This window comes from Apostichopus japonicus, chromosome 23 (genome assembly GCF_037975245.1).
Source record: "Apostichopus japonicus isolate 1M-3 chromosome 23, ASM3797524v1, whole genome shotgun sequence".
Taxonomy (NCBI): Eukaryota; Metazoa; Echinodermata; class Holothuroidea; order Aspidochirotida; family Stichopodidae; genus Apostichopus; species Apostichopus japonicus.
This window is the reverse complement of record NC_092583.1, coordinates 12,526,117-12,542,194: the sequence shown is the minus strand read 5'-3', so window position 1 is coordinate 12,542,194 and position 16,078 is coordinate 12,526,117. Positions and strand designations below refer to the sequence as shown.

The 16,078-nt window shown below is 37.3% G+C and overlaps 2 protein-coding genes across 3 annotated transcripts in view; one reads left to right on the top strand and one right to left on the bottom strand.

The window, feature by feature from the left end:
• LOC139964987 (low-density lipoprotein receptor-related protein 2-like) overlaps nt 1-6,227 on the bottom strand; it is a 66,185-nt gene extending 59,958 nt beyond the window's left edge. Inside the window, exon 1 of one of the 2 annotated variants that reach the window (XM_071967112.1) lies at nt 6,085-6,227. The gene's annotated coding sequence lies outside the window, so the exon portion shown is untranslated. The remainder of the gene's footprint in view (nt 1-6,084) is intronic. The other variant, XM_071967111.1, reaches the window with a different exon arrangement.
• Nucleotides 6,228-9,529: 3,302 nt separating this feature from the next.
• LOC139964954 (uncharacterized) overlaps nt 9,530-16,078 on the top strand; it is a 28,963-nt gene continuing 22,414 nt past the window's right edge. The window contains exons 1-8 of the mRNA XM_071967063.1: nt 9,530-9,743; nt 11,907-11,984; nt 13,295-13,375; nt 14,035-14,148; nt 14,497-14,671; nt 14,963-15,034; nt 15,170-15,319; nt 15,824-15,902. Of these exons, the coding sequence (XP_071823164.1) occupies nt 9,633-9,743; nt 11,907-11,984; nt 13,295-13,375; nt 14,035-14,148; nt 14,497-14,671; nt 14,963-15,034; nt 15,170-15,319; nt 15,824-15,902 (860 nt within the window). The 5' untranslated portion in view covers nt 9,530-9,632. The remainder of the gene's footprint in view (nt 9,744-11,906; nt 11,985-13,294; nt 13,376-14,034; nt 14,149-14,496; nt 14,672-14,962; nt 15,035-15,169; nt 15,320-15,823; nt 15,903-16,078) is intronic.

Sequence of the window (16,078 nt, the reverse complement as noted above, 5' to 3'; positions counted from 1 at the left end):
AAAAGTGGTGAAAAGAATGAATCTTTGTTAAGTTGAACTTGTGACCTTGCTGCAGTAATGTTAGGCTTCACTGCTTTCCAAGGCCACCAGTCTATGGACACCAGACCTTGGTACAGGGTTGCAGAACTTACAAGTATAATGATTGACACTGAAAGTGTGTAAACTACATACTATCTGTGCGTTCTTTCATTTCATTGGACGTTTGGTACCATCTTTTCAAGTTTCTTATGTTGACTGATATTGATATTTTGTACTCTTTATGAGAGTGAGGAATCAGGGCGGGAGGGGGGGGGGGGGTTGGAGAGAGGACGGGAAGGAGGATGTGTAACTAATTCTTGGGCCGAATTTGACGCTCAAGAAAAAAAAAAAAACTTTTACAAAAAGATTCTACAAGTTTTAATGATATTGTTATTGTTACATGCTACAAATATTGTTTTTAAATAAAATTGTTACAAAATAAATGATGCAACATACCTTGATGTACTTTTGGAGAGGGTCAAGGTAAATGTACCATCTTTGGGCCTAGCAACTTTGGGTAGTGGGCTAGCTTTGATGGTACATATGAGTAAAATTAATAGACACAATGGCACAAAAATGGCAAAGGTTTTCATGAGGCGCAAAGCTTTCATTTTGTTTTCCACAATGCACAGACAGACTGAGAGTACACAAACAATTTCTGAGTTAAACTTGATATTTGGGCAACAATTGTAAAGTTCAAGTGTTCGAGTTTTACTACAGTACCTAATTAAGGGTTATTGTTTCTTCCGAATATCTTTCAAGCTCTGAGAGTAGACCTAATTTTACATTGTTCTTGAACAAATCTACGGTTGAATACTTTGTTTGAATATATATATAGGGCACCGATGGTATTCGCACTGCAAGTTGATGCTTCAGTTGGTAAGGTAATTTTTGATGGGTTAGCAGCATTTTCTTGAAAATAAAAGTCCCCTGATGACAAATGCCATCAGTTTAATTGAGCCCTAAATGCTACAGTAGGTATGTATATGTTGCTCTGACTTTATGACTGCAAAACTTCATGTGGTTCTTTGCCATCAGCCTGTCTGTTATATAACTACCTCATTGTTTCGTGGTGATATACTTAAGTTCATATTCTTCATCCTCCACTTCCCTACCCTCTATCCAACCCCTGCCCTCAACTCAGAAGCAATTAAAGGCATTGAAGACTCGCACCAAACCGCGTGCAGCCATCTGAAAAAGTTAACTTTCCGTTGCTTGCAAGTGACGTTTTGTTTGTGTCGCTACAAAATGCAGACAGTAATGAAATGTGATAGCTTGTTATCTTTTATCTAGACCTGAGATGTCCATCACTGCTATTTACACTGTGTTGTGGGTATTGACCGTAGTGTACGTACTGACTGTGCACTAGTGTCTAATTACCGACGATAGCAAGCTGCGTGTGTATTTTCTGGGATCGATGGTGGTGTCTAACACTTCTGTTACACCTCATTCAAAACTAGGTCAGCTTACAGGCATGAGACATTTCGTTGTGCGCCAGTCTTCGCACCCTTAAAAGCATTCCTGATGAATCCATTTCTTCTCTGTCCTACATTGGGTCACCATCACAAGTTAATTCCTGCTTTGCCATATTACCTTTGATTAATTGGTGCGCTGTGAAGCAAAGATAACAAAACAACTTCAAGTAAGCTCTTACTTTGCCTCCCCACCCCCACCCCCACCCCACCCCACCCACACTCCCGCACCCCTTCCTCGTTATAAGACAACCCTGGTTAAAATAGACGGAGCCATTTCGACTTTACCACCAAAACCTATTAAATGCTCTGTCAGAATGGAACAGTCTGATATTCTTTGAGACATGGCATATAACCACAAGAACAACTTTTGTAAAGAGCTCTAACAAAAGGTCTGTCCAGTGGAGAATAGTTTTAGGTTATTAACAAAGACTTTGTAGTCTATTATTAACCTATTGCTGTAATGTATTGTTTTCAAGAGACACCTTGGGTACGTATAAAGCAAATTTGTAGTTCCATGTGTTTTTACACTGGCAATATTCTGTTGTCATGCGTGTTAAAGGGAAGATATATATTACAACATACTGTGAATCATGGCTGACAGAACAATATTCATTGTTGACAGAACAATATAACCAGAGGGCATGAAAAGTTTTATCAGTGGATTGTTGTGAGCCAAATAAAGATAGCTCAGTGATTGTTATGCCATTTGTTGGCACCTTAAAGTTAACAACCTGTGGTGCTACTAGATGTTTATAGATATAAAAGGTTAGGAAAAAAATTAATGTTTATCATACAGACATCGATCCACCATGGCTAAGTTCAACAATTTTGCAACATTTGAATACTATTTTAACTCAAAATTACAACATGTACAGTTACTGTAAGAACACACCAATGGTTTAAATTTTCATATTTCTGAAAGCCCCCCCAAAAATAAAAAATAATCAGTTACTTTCACCATTAAGTAAGTGAAGACTTAACTTCTAGGGTCCCAAACTTGTTCACATTCAGACCTCAAAATTCAGGCTATATACTGGCTAACTGGCATTGGATATTACTGTTTACCAGTTGCAAAAAAAAGGGATCTTACAATTTCTTTTTAGTAGACATGAAGAACATATATATACACATGATGTCAGGTAAAAATTTCCAGTAATAAAATAACATATTTTCTGTACCTAACATATTACCTACTTATTATCAGCAAATAGTATTGGGCCACTCCCACAAGCATGTACAGTGACTGACAGGGACGTAGCCAGGGGGGGAGCAGGGGGAGCGACCGCTCCCCCCCTTTCAGTGTCGATTTTTTTTTTAAACTGTCGTTGTTTTAGCATGGTATTTTGTCAGTGCTCTTTTGATCTTGAATTCTCGTCAGCTCCGTTAACTCGATTGTAATCTTAGTAACATTCACGCCTACTGATTCAACTACTTACTTAGTTTGGCAGATGCAATTAGCTTAATTTAGCTTATAGCCAATTACAAGCCTACAGTTGGCCACTGCATAATAAAATACATATTGCCTACCTAACCGCACTCTATGGAATGTCACGAACTGTATGCACAACAATGTCGACAACGTTTGTTCAATGAGTCGTCCTAAGTTGTTGCACGAACAGCATGTTATGAAGCTAAGCTAGCAATCGTACGTGATACGCACTTCCTATAAATAATTATTACACTGCTAATACACTGCGATAACGATATTTGTTTTTAGGCCACTGCATATCTGGCTGTATTACAAAATATGAAAGTTTATATTGTCCATCAGTTAAGTTCGTCAAATGTATTAAAGTCCAGACATTGGACAATAAACAAGAATCATCCTACTGGAAAACTTGTAAAAGAGCACTATGTTTGTCTTTCTGATATATTATGTAAAAGAACATGTAAAAGAATTTAAACAGGAAACAAAATCTGCTGATAATGATATCATATGATCAGGGCGTAACCAGTATGTAGCACGATAGTTTCATTCAACACTGTACCCGCCGAAAAAGACTAAAGGATCCGATCTTGTCAGTTTTTTAACATGTAGTTAAGAACCCGTTTACGCAGATAATATTTCAGTTGAGAAAACACTTGAGAAATTTGCATCAGATGGCAATCGTCGGATAGCTCTCGCCTTCTCTTATTAGGCTAACTTAAACATTTACTAGCTATACAGTTGTATCAAAGACATTTCTGGACTATCTTTGTATCTACAAGTATCAGAAGTTGAAAAGTAAGACTACTCTGTACATGAACCTTCAAGGGCGGCAGAACCGGGGGGCACAGGGGGCAAGTTCCCCCCCCCAACTTTTCCTCAGGTTAAAAATGTGCCCTTTTTCTACATAAAACTTGTACTCTTGATCACCTTATTGGGTCAGCGATATTTCAGTAAGAGATCTAATCCTAATTTAGAACTATCAGGGGCGTAGCCAGTATGTAGCACTGTAGGCCTGGGCTTACACTTTTTTGGCCAAGTTATCTTTTTTATTAAAACACCCATAATTCAAATCCATAAGCTTGCTGGACGAGTTTAAGAGCCTAGACAGGAAAAACTATTGAAATGAACGTAGCAAGATTATGGCTAAATTAGGTGACCTATTCTTCTGTCATCTAGGCTGTCATTCATATCGCGTGCCGTTTCATTCAATACTCTACCCGCCGAAAAAGACTAGGATACGATCTTGTCAGTTTTTTAACATCTACTTAAGAACCCGTTTACGCAGATAAAATTTCAGTTGAGAACATTCCACAGTCAAATAAGCCTATCGTTGATTAACAGACTTTATATGTATAGAGCTGCAGCACTTTGTTGCCTGTTGTCACGATCGGCGTTCCAAGTTCCAAAACAGCCTTTTTCGATAAACATTTACTAGCTACATTTGTATCAAAGACAATTACTGGCTATGGTTGTATCAAAGACATTTCTGGCCTATCTTTGTATCTACAAGTATCAGAAGTTGAAAAGTAAGACTACTAAGACGGGGGGGGGGGGGGGCGTTGATGGAGTGATGTGTATACGCAAATAAGATAATACAATAAGATTTATAAAGGGTACTAAATATCAGGCTGCATCAGTCCAATCGAATTTCTGCAAAGTGCCCTTTGACGTCGGTGCCCCCCCCCCAGATTAAAAGTGCTTCCGCCGCCCTTGTGTACCTTGCTAATTTTAATACATTATGTATTATTGAATTACGTACTATTTTAACTCGCTTGTTTTTTGGGTTTAAAAGAGATATTGAATGAGGTGTCTCAAGTTAGCAAGAGGCCAGGGAACCAGAATGAACATTTGGGAAGGGCCGTTTCCGGCCATCTGGGGGGTTTGTAAAACCAAAAATTTTCTTGTACGCTAAGCGCCAACCGATGGTGGCGCTCTGCTCAGATAGTCGTGCCTACAACTTTGAAAATCCATATCAATCGCAAAAAGTGCTCCCCCCCCCCCCTTCAACTTCCTGGCTACGTCGCTGGTGACTGATGCATGCTTTAGTTATGAAAAATGCCAGTGACAACATGATTTGCCAGTGCGATATTTAAGCACTGCATTTTTTAGCAAGTTTCTAAAATTGTGAAATTCTAGGCCTGACCCCTAGCACTCAACTATCAGGAAATCATGCTTTGCTAGTAAAATATGCTTGTGTTTGATAATGTTTTATACATGATATTGTCGTATACTGCTGCAAAACACTTCATGTCAAAATATTCAAAAATTGAATGTATATAATCTATGCCTCAATATATAATATGCGTACTTATCACATTTATTCTGATTTTATCTTGTTATGACAAATCGTCTCAATTTCATTTACTGGTGGCGCTATTTTAGTTCGAGGTTTGAACATCAAGAAATTGCCTCCGGAGGGCAGTCAACCATTAAGACAGCTCTTTGAAAGTAGATCAGCAGGCCACTGAAACTAGGAGAACACAAAATTTATGAAAAGAACTGTATCAACAAGTATTGTCACAGTACATGCCCTTGAATGTTAAACATGTTACATCTAATGCTCTAAATTTGTGGCACAATCTCAAGTACATCCAATGGCCACAAATGTCACACTTTGCCACTTGAGTGTACTACTTTTAAAATGTCATGCAATGATTGTCCATGTACACAAAGCAGGAAATCTTCATTTCCAGAAGTTCAGTAAATTTGCAAAAGTACTCTTGACCCAAATAAAATTGGGACAAACCAGTTTAACTCATCGAGGTTTTTACACCTTTGGACTGAATCCAAATGGTCAAGAGAAAAAAGAGGAAATTCAATATTCACTCAAAGATGTGTGATTTTGTCCAAAAGTTGATGTACTTTCCAGAGAACAGATTTGTAATGGACTTTTGATATGACACAATGTTTGAACCTGCAACAATTTACAATTAGCTTGGCCTACAGTAGCCTAAGTTTGGCCTTAGCCTACACTAACATAGTGCTAACAGAAACACACTGACACGGCTGGCATAACACAGCAGCAACAAGTAACATAACTAGACTAGCCTAGTGGCAATGGTGATTTGGCCTAACATTAGGTCGAACAGGGTCTTCCATCAGGACTAGGCACACCATGTCTTATGCTATGAAGAGTTCACAGTATAAACATTTCAAACCCACCTTACAAGTTACAACTATTTGTGAAGCCTAATGGATTGGTTACTATCTGCAGTTCGCATGCTTAAATCGAAAGTTAAACTTGCCGCCAGATGTCGGAATAGCGACCATATTGCCAGGGACGAATAGAGGTCACAATGTATTAATTTCTGTGACCTTTGTCCGCCAGGGTGTACGTAAATACGAACTAAGTCAACACGGTGGTTAAGTTCTGTTGGGTGCATAGAGCAGTATTCTGCTCTATGGTTGGGTGTCAGTACTCTCTGCTATGAATCAGAAATGCGAAACGATACAGTTGGATAAAGATATAACTAATATCAGTTCTTTGAATGAAATCCTCCTTTTACGAGTAAAATGGATACGCCAATGAGCAGGGGCCGCGAACTGGTATAAAATGGTCACCGGGAAAGATCATCATGAGAAAAGAGCCACCCCACCCGGCAAAACCCACTGCAAACTAGAACAAATGTGGAACGCCTTGGACGGCAAATATGTTGTCTGTGTAATATGTTTATCATGTATTTCAAAAATAAGCCTCATTTCCAAAATGATTAAAAGGTATATACCGTATATCGGGGCCCCTAATTGTCAAATTTTGGTTTCTTATGGTAGGCATAGGTGTATTGCAACGGACCTCTGCATCAGTATTCACAATTTCATCTGAAGTTAACAGTAAATTGAGTGCATTCAACAGGTGACCTCTCAACTGTGCTGTATGGATATTATGGTAATAGCATATATGAAGCCCCGAGGCCCTTGACATAGGTGCTTCCCCCTGGAAATTTCCCGGATTCCCAATGGGCCAGTCCGCCCCTGTCAATGAGCTACGTAGTCTAAGCATGTAATTAATACTGATGACGGAACGACCTGTAAAGCTTTCTTCATGAGAGACATACCAACATGAAATGTTCAATTGTTGCAGGATTTTGGGTAATCGTTTTTTTCTGGTACACATATAGCAATTTATAATAAATTTGGTAAGGAGAACGTGTTCTATCCTAGATTGTTGACACAAAAATTGAAAACCAATTGATGGAATTTTAAATGAGTACTGAACGCAGAGTAATCATTTTTCAGTTGAAACATTATTCGTATAGCAAATTTATAGTAAACTTGCAATGTATACTAAGCTAGCAGTGATACAAAAATCATAATAAGGGAAAGGGATATTATAGTAAAGGCTTCATAATTGACGCACCTTCGTAATTGACACACCTTCAAATTTTACTAGTAACGATACAGCAGGCAACCTAAAACCTTTTGCAGCGAGGCAGAGTTACATATTTCATGAGTTTAACTTCATTTCAGTTATATGTGCTGATCAAATGGTGGTTTTCTTAAGCTTATAACACCCCCCCCCCCCAGTTTTGCACCTATTTAAGGGATTTGGAAATCTTATACTCCCTAAAACTAACCAAAATTACCTCAGCATGATATTACTACTCTCTGGGACTTGACCTGTCTGAGCTTAGAGGCTCAGAGCATAGCAAACAGCATTCAGAGTCAATTGATGTATACTTACACAAAAGTTACAGTTAGCTTATCGACAAATGTGTCAATTTAGGGGTATGAAAGAACTTGACAGGCCAGACATTTTGTGGTCAAGTTCTGCTCAATTGTACGTTTCTTATGCACAGAACAATAACTATTTTGGGATCATTACATTTCTTAGGAACCACGCATATCAAAACCACATACAGTTTAGTGATTCGGATTTTTCGTTGATAGACATCGTTGATCAAATCCTTAAGTGCGTCAATTATGACCATGCTACAACAAAGGGAACTTATCCCTGTGTCATGCATAGTAAAATCATAATATGAGTAGGTTATTTTTAATTCATCATATACACAACATATTAGTTTTTCATTATTAAATCTTTTTCTTAATTTGGAAAAGGGCACTGGAAAACGAGGCTAAATGTTTTTTTCATGTCAAGAGTGCCAATCAATTTCAACCCTTTTAATGTGGTTTGTTCGATACAATGTACATGATTCAGACAATAACAGTTACTAAATTCTCAGCACACTGCTAAACAGGCATAGTACCTCTTGCCTCAACATTGACGTACTTTAATAACAATTAAATATGCATAGAAACACTGAGACATACTGTATATTTAAATGTTGATTCGTAATTCGATGTTCTTAACATCAATATGTATTGCTTTAATCTAGACAGTCCAAAAGTAGAAAATAACTCTGAGATGACCAGTGGAAAATCCGATACAATGAAAAGAGAAGATATTCTGATACAAAAACCAAGTTATTTAGATTGCAATTTTATGGTAAATGAGATTATTCACCTCGTGTGCTATAGATCAGACGGTTGGTGTACCCTATTGAATACAATGGTGTACTTTAGCTAACGTAGTAATATGCTACAAATTGTTGTGTGTTGCGCGCATGCCTTCTTTTGTTAGTTGCCTTCTTTTTTTATCTTGTTATCTGTCCTGTTTGATCAACAAGGAATAAAACCACAACGCCATTCACCTGCGCTGTCATTAAATATGCATTTACCAAAGCGTTGGAAACAAACAAACAATAAGACATACTTTTTCGTCAACGATTTTGTATACTGCGCTGTACATTGATGACACAAATAGTTCTTACACACATACGGGAAAAATCACTCGACGCCACTAAACGCGCGCGTCTTCAGACGTACGTGTTTGACAATCTGATCAAGTACATAGAGCATTCGGGTTTGTATAAAACATCTCTGACTGTCACTTGCATACATGCGTTCGCGTATCCTGTTCGTGCGTGTACATACGTACTGTAAGTTTGTACGCAGAACAGTGTTTGGCTTCTAAGCAACGGTTTGTTTTCATCTACGGATCTCCATAACAAGTGTGATGACGTCAGGCTGAATAGTATCAAACATTTCACAAAAGGTTGAACCCGAACTAAAAGTGAAGCTCTAAAGGAATTATTGGGAACTATGAAACATAATTCGACACTTTCCTACATCATAATTTCACTAGGAACGATGTAATTAGGTCTAAAGTTACGGTTAACATATCTGTGCCTGTATCGTGATCAGTCGCTGCAAAATGTTTTGTAATTAGATTGGCTTTATAGGGGGTTCAGTTTTAAACACATATATATAATACTTTAAATCTGTTGTATCCATGTGGAATTATGCATGTATAAATTAACTGCCTGTGAGTTCTGCGTGACCTAGTCACAATAATGAAAGTTGCAACCTTAGAGCAATCTGTGAAATACAAAAACTTACAAACCTATCGCAAAACTCAATTTCCAGTCACATAATGGATGGTATGAGCTTCTATACCGCTGTTACGTGAAACGCGCTACATGCAACTATTAGCCAATCAGATAGAAGAATGACATTGTGACAAGTCGTTCGTAAACATAGCAACAGTGTGCGTACGTACATACATACATTGCATACAGTGTATACATTGTACATGCACAGTATATGTAACATGCACAGTTTGTGCTCAATCTCTGTTGAGTACAGACGTGCGCCGAATCGTGGGAACTTTTGAAGAAACTTCAGTTTCTTCGAAAGAAAGGAATTCGGTAATGGAGACACCATTGAAAATAGAATTTATTTTCATCCTGTTAGCTGCTTTCATGGTTAGAGATTACAATGCCCTGAGAGTTATAGGACATACCGAAGAAAGTTTCGAAACGGTAAGTGCAGAAGTAAAAATTGAAGCCAGTAGTCAGTACAATAGGCTAAGTTATGAGCGATGAATATAACAAATATGGATGAATTTCTTTAGAACAATCCTTCAAATGACACAAAGGGTGAACTTTAGGACCCAACTGAAAACAGGCTTATTAAGTTATTGTAACTGTTAGATGTTGTTCCATTAAAAGGCATATTGATATAGTTAGGGCCCAATGAAGGTGTATTTGACTTGTTCTTCATCTTGACCCAAGTTATAGTTTTAGCCTAACCCCGATAAAACAGTGAAATTAATGTTAGGCTAACTTTGCCGTTACTAACATGATATTTGCCTATGTATCTTGGCATACGTTAATTAGTCGGACTCGGAGTCCATGTTCGCTCGGTCACTCTGTCCCCGTTCAAGTATTATGACGTAGGGAGGTAATTAGCCTATCCTAATGATATTGTGTTCGTAACCGTTAGCCAATAGCCACGGAAGATGTGCTACTACAATTATGACTTTTGCAGTAACCTAGCAACATCTTGAACAGACTTAGCCTTCAGTGTATAATCAGTGCAATGGCATAACGTTGGGCTTAGCTTAGGCCTAACACTACACCACTAGCATAATATAATAGTAATTAGTATTAGCAACCAAACCAGAGATAGTAAATACATTCATTCTGACTGAAACAGGAGCTTGGTCTACTCTAAGCTCTAAAATTAATGATTGAAAGCTGAGTCTATGAGAATGCAGACTGATCGAAGCATGAAACATTCCATACAAAATGAGGAATATTGTAGCAAACAACTTTAACTTTCATAATTTAGTCTAGACCTAAGGCCAGCACACTCTGGTCTGTGTGCTTGTATTTGTAAACATGTTTAAGGCCACTACATTCTCCTTATAAAATAGTTTGGTAGGCCTAGACACTTTTTAGCACCTTCTCTATCAGCAGCTAATTTAAGGCCACGAGAATGAAAGTTATAGATTTGTGTCCGGACTTTTTTGAAAACACAGGCTTTTTCTCATTATTCATTATTTACAACTGCGCATGCGTAGCTATCTACATAAACCATTCACGCAAGTGGTATATAAACGACTTCAAAATGCCATGTTTGCTATCACAGTAGGGGAGAATAAAACCCTGGCTTTGAAACACAACAGCTACTAGTACTAGGCTAGCTGGATGGGGATGCATAGAATTTAAAAAAAATGTTAAAATACCGGGCTCCTGTCTGCAACATGATGTACACAGTGACAATAATAGCCTACATGACTTGGTCACTACAGTACATTGACCTGGAACAGTACGTACGTAGGCTAGGCCTAGATCAACTGCTTGTTATCCTATGCTTTAGCATTACACTGGAGACGATCAAAAACACCGCCGAACATCGACCAGTGAATCGTAAAATTTCACATTCTGATCATGCCATCCATCAATATTTGTATATCGTATGCAATGTCAATAAACTTTGTTATAGTTTAGCCCTTTTATTTCAACAATTTGAGTCTTGAAACTATAGGTAAGTATAAAAGATTGAACGGATTTCTTACGTTTCGTTCCACAAGAACAATGCATGGTATCAACGCACGCGTGCGCGTGGAGACATTGCGAGAATCCGATGTGCGGTTGGAGCGATTTGACCTGTGACCCCGATGACGCCGCGAAACACTGGCAAAGCGATGATACTGTTTTCATAGCTGCATTTACGTGATAAATAGATCGTCTTTCCGCTGTGCGTGATTTGGAAAGTTTTTTTTTTTTTTATAATGAAATTTTTGGAAATAATGAAAATTTTCGTGCGGTAGCTTTTCAGGCATGCGGGCGGTGGACGCAAATCTATAACTTTCATTCTCGTGGCCTAAAGACAAATGTAATGATAAAACCCTTCTACTGAAATCAGAAATGCTTTTTTTTGTAACATATTTTTGAAACAATTTCACCCTTGTAAAGTAAATAGTATATATGAAATTTTGTTTTAAACATCAAATGTATTAATGACAAATATATTTCTGTTTCAAGGAAAAAAGATCGGCTCACAGAGTGTCCTAGAAACTGAAAAGTAAACTTTTTTCATTAAATTCGGAGGTAAATTGGTCAAGAATTTGACCTGGCAGATAAGTTCATGAACAAGTCAAAACAAATTACTTTATTTTTTATTTCATATTTGCACAGGACCTGTCGTACATCACAAGATATGTCGTTGCACCAAATACTGATGTAAGATTTCAATATAGTGTTAAAATTCCAGCGGTGAGTGCAACCTCTTCACTGTCCAGTATGTAGCTTATTTAAGGCTCATTTATTATAGCACTGATATTAATGAATGCATGTCAGGGCTTCCCCTGGTATTCATTTTGTGAGGTGGCCGCCTCTGTGTTGTTTGGATGATTGACATTAGGATCAGGGATGTAACTCTTCCGGATTTTTACGGAAATCCGGGTTTTTTTTTAATTCCAATAAGTCTTCCGTATTTTTACGGAAATCCGTTTTTTTTTTAATTCCAATAAAGTTCCACAAAATTGTTCGAATATCAAAGACACAACGCGGCAAAAATGCCTGGCCCGTTGCAGCAAGCTAACTTCAATTTTCACTCATCGATCACTCAAAATACCATTTCCAGTTTCGCATCATCGCATTGCACTGTACAACATTGTGCCATGTGAATATCGTTGCGTACATGTATGCGAACTTCAAATCGCTATAGCTCATTTCTGTCGTTGAAAAACTTTGCCTAATTCATGTTGATTGGACTGCTAATTAATATCTTCGTAACTGCTGGTGCGCGACATAAGTTTTGGAATTAACGCTTGTGATATTTGTGAGCGGCGTAAATCTACGGGATACGCATATGAAAGTCGATATTTGTGATCGCATTCGAATGTGAGACTGTTTTTTATTCCGTAGTTCGCTGCGACGTATTCGTAACTTTGAGCTAGCCTAACATAACGATAGTGTGTAAGTAGTAAGAACTAGGGGTAGGATGTGTTAGCGCTAATACTTCTAAGCTAGCCTAACATACAGTAACGATAGTGTGTAAGTAGTCAGCTAGGAGTAGGATGTGTTAGGACGGCATTCACCTGGGGTCTCCGAATATTTTTCCGGTTTTTTTTTTGGCTGCACTTACATCCCTGTAGGATGTATAACAAAATTTCCAGGCAACCATGCCCCCAGATTCCCAGCCCCAGGTATGCTCATGCCCCAGAAACCCAGGGAAATCCCTTTTTCACTGTTGTTATTACAACCTTTTAGGTTGTTTAAATATCAACAACGTCAGCACTGCTACCAAAAATGTAAGTACCAATGGGTCATGAGCAAAGAGCTTTTGTTTCCTATGTTTATCTTAAAACAGTGATAATTGTCAAGTGTTGTCCCACAATTTGAGCAAATTAGCATTCTGAAAAAAAACCCAATATACCTATCACTATTTGACGATGATTGTTAATTTATCATACAAAAGAGAGGGTTGAGAAAATACAATCTACAAAAGTGCTTGATTTTATTGTACTCCTCTGTGGTCTTTATGTAAACTGTTATATTTATCATCAATTTTTTCTTTGTAGGGACATTGCTGTAGCGATCTGGTTGGATTTTTTGGGGTTGACGAACAATGGCCTTTGATAAGGGCTCATGGACATGAAATGGTAAGTACCACCTTTACTAAGTTGTAGTGTTTATGTATGATCATGTTGTACAATGTATTTGTTTTTGCTTTTTGTTGTTCCAGCTGTTACTGTTAGTTGTGATTTGAATCAACACACATCACAATAAAACAGCTTTTAATGGTCAACGTTCAACAGTCTACCTTTCAATGTTAACATGCTAAAAATTGCTTAAATTTCCAGTGTTTTTTCAGGCACCTCTGATCCTTCATATTATTCAGAGTTTATAGCATATTTGATAAAATGTTGTGGTACTTACAATTATTTCTTGTTCTGACTTCATGGTGTATATATCCCAATCAGACTAAATCTTATGATGAGTTTGTCAGTAATTCAACTTCTCAGGAAGACTGATCCAAATTAAAGCAGTTGGTTGTTTTTCATTCCTATACTTCATGCAGTTCAACATGGATAATGAAGCAACAGAATAAAAGTAAAAAAAAAAACCTACAGGAGTTTCATAAGCTCCTGTGAAAATTGATAACAGAAAAGAGCATGTTACAAGCAGTAGCATAAATCTCACCCTAGAAACCAATTTTTTTCCCTTTTTTTCCCCCCTCTCTGTTGGTTGGCATATCATGTATTTCTGTAAACTTAATTTGACTAATATTTGTTTTGTTTTTGTTTTCTTTGTTTTAAAGACGTGCTATGAAAAGTTGGACACAGTGTTAGGAATTACTGCAACTGTTTTTCCTCTGATAGAGGGTCACAGTTACCACAAATGTCTACCTGAAACAGAAATAACTGGAAAAGAAGTAAGTAACCGATTACTTGGTGTGCACATTCATCTGAGTCAGTTATGAAGTTAACTTAGATTTAACCATAGACAACCTTAAATTGAGCCCCTCAAGATATGTAGCGAATATTAAAAAATTGAGATTGACTTTATTGATTCCAAAAAGTGATTTAACAATTGAGTATAATTAGAATCATATAAACTACATATGGTACATGTATATGCAAAATTGAAATTTTTGTGTAGGTTGCTTTAAAAATGATGTACTGATACTGATGGAATTGAGTTATCTCTTAAAACTGTTTTGTTGGCAACAAAACTCAAACGGAGGGCTTTGTGTAGTTTATCTTTCTTTCTCCTTCAACAGGTCACCCATTGTTTTGGAGATCGAATATTCCGTCATTCAGAAGCCCAGTGGTACTACTTTACGTTTATGAACTGCCACGCTCGGAGCCATTCAGGCATTAACGCGACATTTGACCTCCATTTAACCAACATACGGAACCGTGGTGCCGTGACTGAGTTTTCAGCCGACGAGGACAGTAAGTAAATCTGAATGAAATAAATGTTTGGTCTATAGTCAGCTCAGAAATCTGTGTTCTGTGTTTATCAGTATAAAAGAATTATAAAGTTAGACTGGTTGACACTATGGTTCTTAACAGTCATTATTAGGTCCCCCCTCAAATCTACAAGAGAGTAAAATACCTGGTAACTGCATGTCAGGTTACAAGGTAGTTAATGTATTCTTCCTGAATATCAAACTTAACCTGAAGAAAAAAAATAAATGCCCTTTTTAGACCATTTCTTTTCACATTTTCTTTATTTTTTCACAGCCAATCTATATGTGACCTTCATCTGTGATATAATAATGGTTGGATGCATAGTAACTGGCTTTGTCTTTGGAGGTATGTAATTCAATGTTCCACTTGAACTGTCAAATTAGGAACTATTAAATCCAAATAAAGAAAAAATGAAAGTATACTTATTTATCGTAGAATAGGGTCAATACCAGGCAATTCTTTGTCTCATTTCTCATGCAGTGGTACTCTGGTCTCGTAAGATGCTACATACAACTTACAAGATGTGGATCTTGTCACTTTGCCTACACTTCATTGGCTGTGTTATCATGACTACTGCCTGGTATAAATTTTCCTTGGATGGTTTTGAGAGAAAAAAGCAAGTTTCATTTGGTAAGAATCATCAAGAAATTTTCCATCTCTGAATATTTATATATAACTTGAATTTCTAGAAACAACGAGTAAGGATTTCCGTTCTTTAAACTTTCTTTTGAGTCAGCATTTGTTAGTTATGCTTAAGTTAATGCCTTGAAGATGCACTACATTACCCTGAATAGAAAGTTGTCTTTTGAATTGACAAACAAGTTGTTTGTATGACATGATTAAAAATTGTTGGAAAGTGTGGGGGGGGGGAGGGGAGGTGGGGTTTGGGGCAGAGCAGGCGCAGATAGTAAATACTTAAGTCAGTCGTTTAAATGTTTGCAGTAATTGCATAATAAATACAACGGTTTAAAGATTTATTGTCTTTCTTCAGGTTGGAGAACATTGTTCTGGTAACTAGTTTTTTGGGTATTTTTTTTTTTCTGACAATTTGCTTCTAGGGCATCAATCCTGTTAGTGTGTTTGCATGTATCAGTTGTCTCAGTCACTTTTTATATTTTCGTTTATCTTCTATAGGCCACTACTTTACATCAGCAGGATCAATTGTCTTTGCTATTATGTTGATAGTCATATCAAAAGGCTATACTATTACAAGGTTAGTAAACTGCAGACAGTATCATGTGTATCGGGATATATGTTAATTTTGTAATTACAAACTTTATATACATGCAATATGTATGGCTATACTATACATCCACTGCAGGTAATAAGAAATGTAAAATGGAATGTTTTTTACATATGATTGTTTGCCAAATAAATGTGTAGAATTCT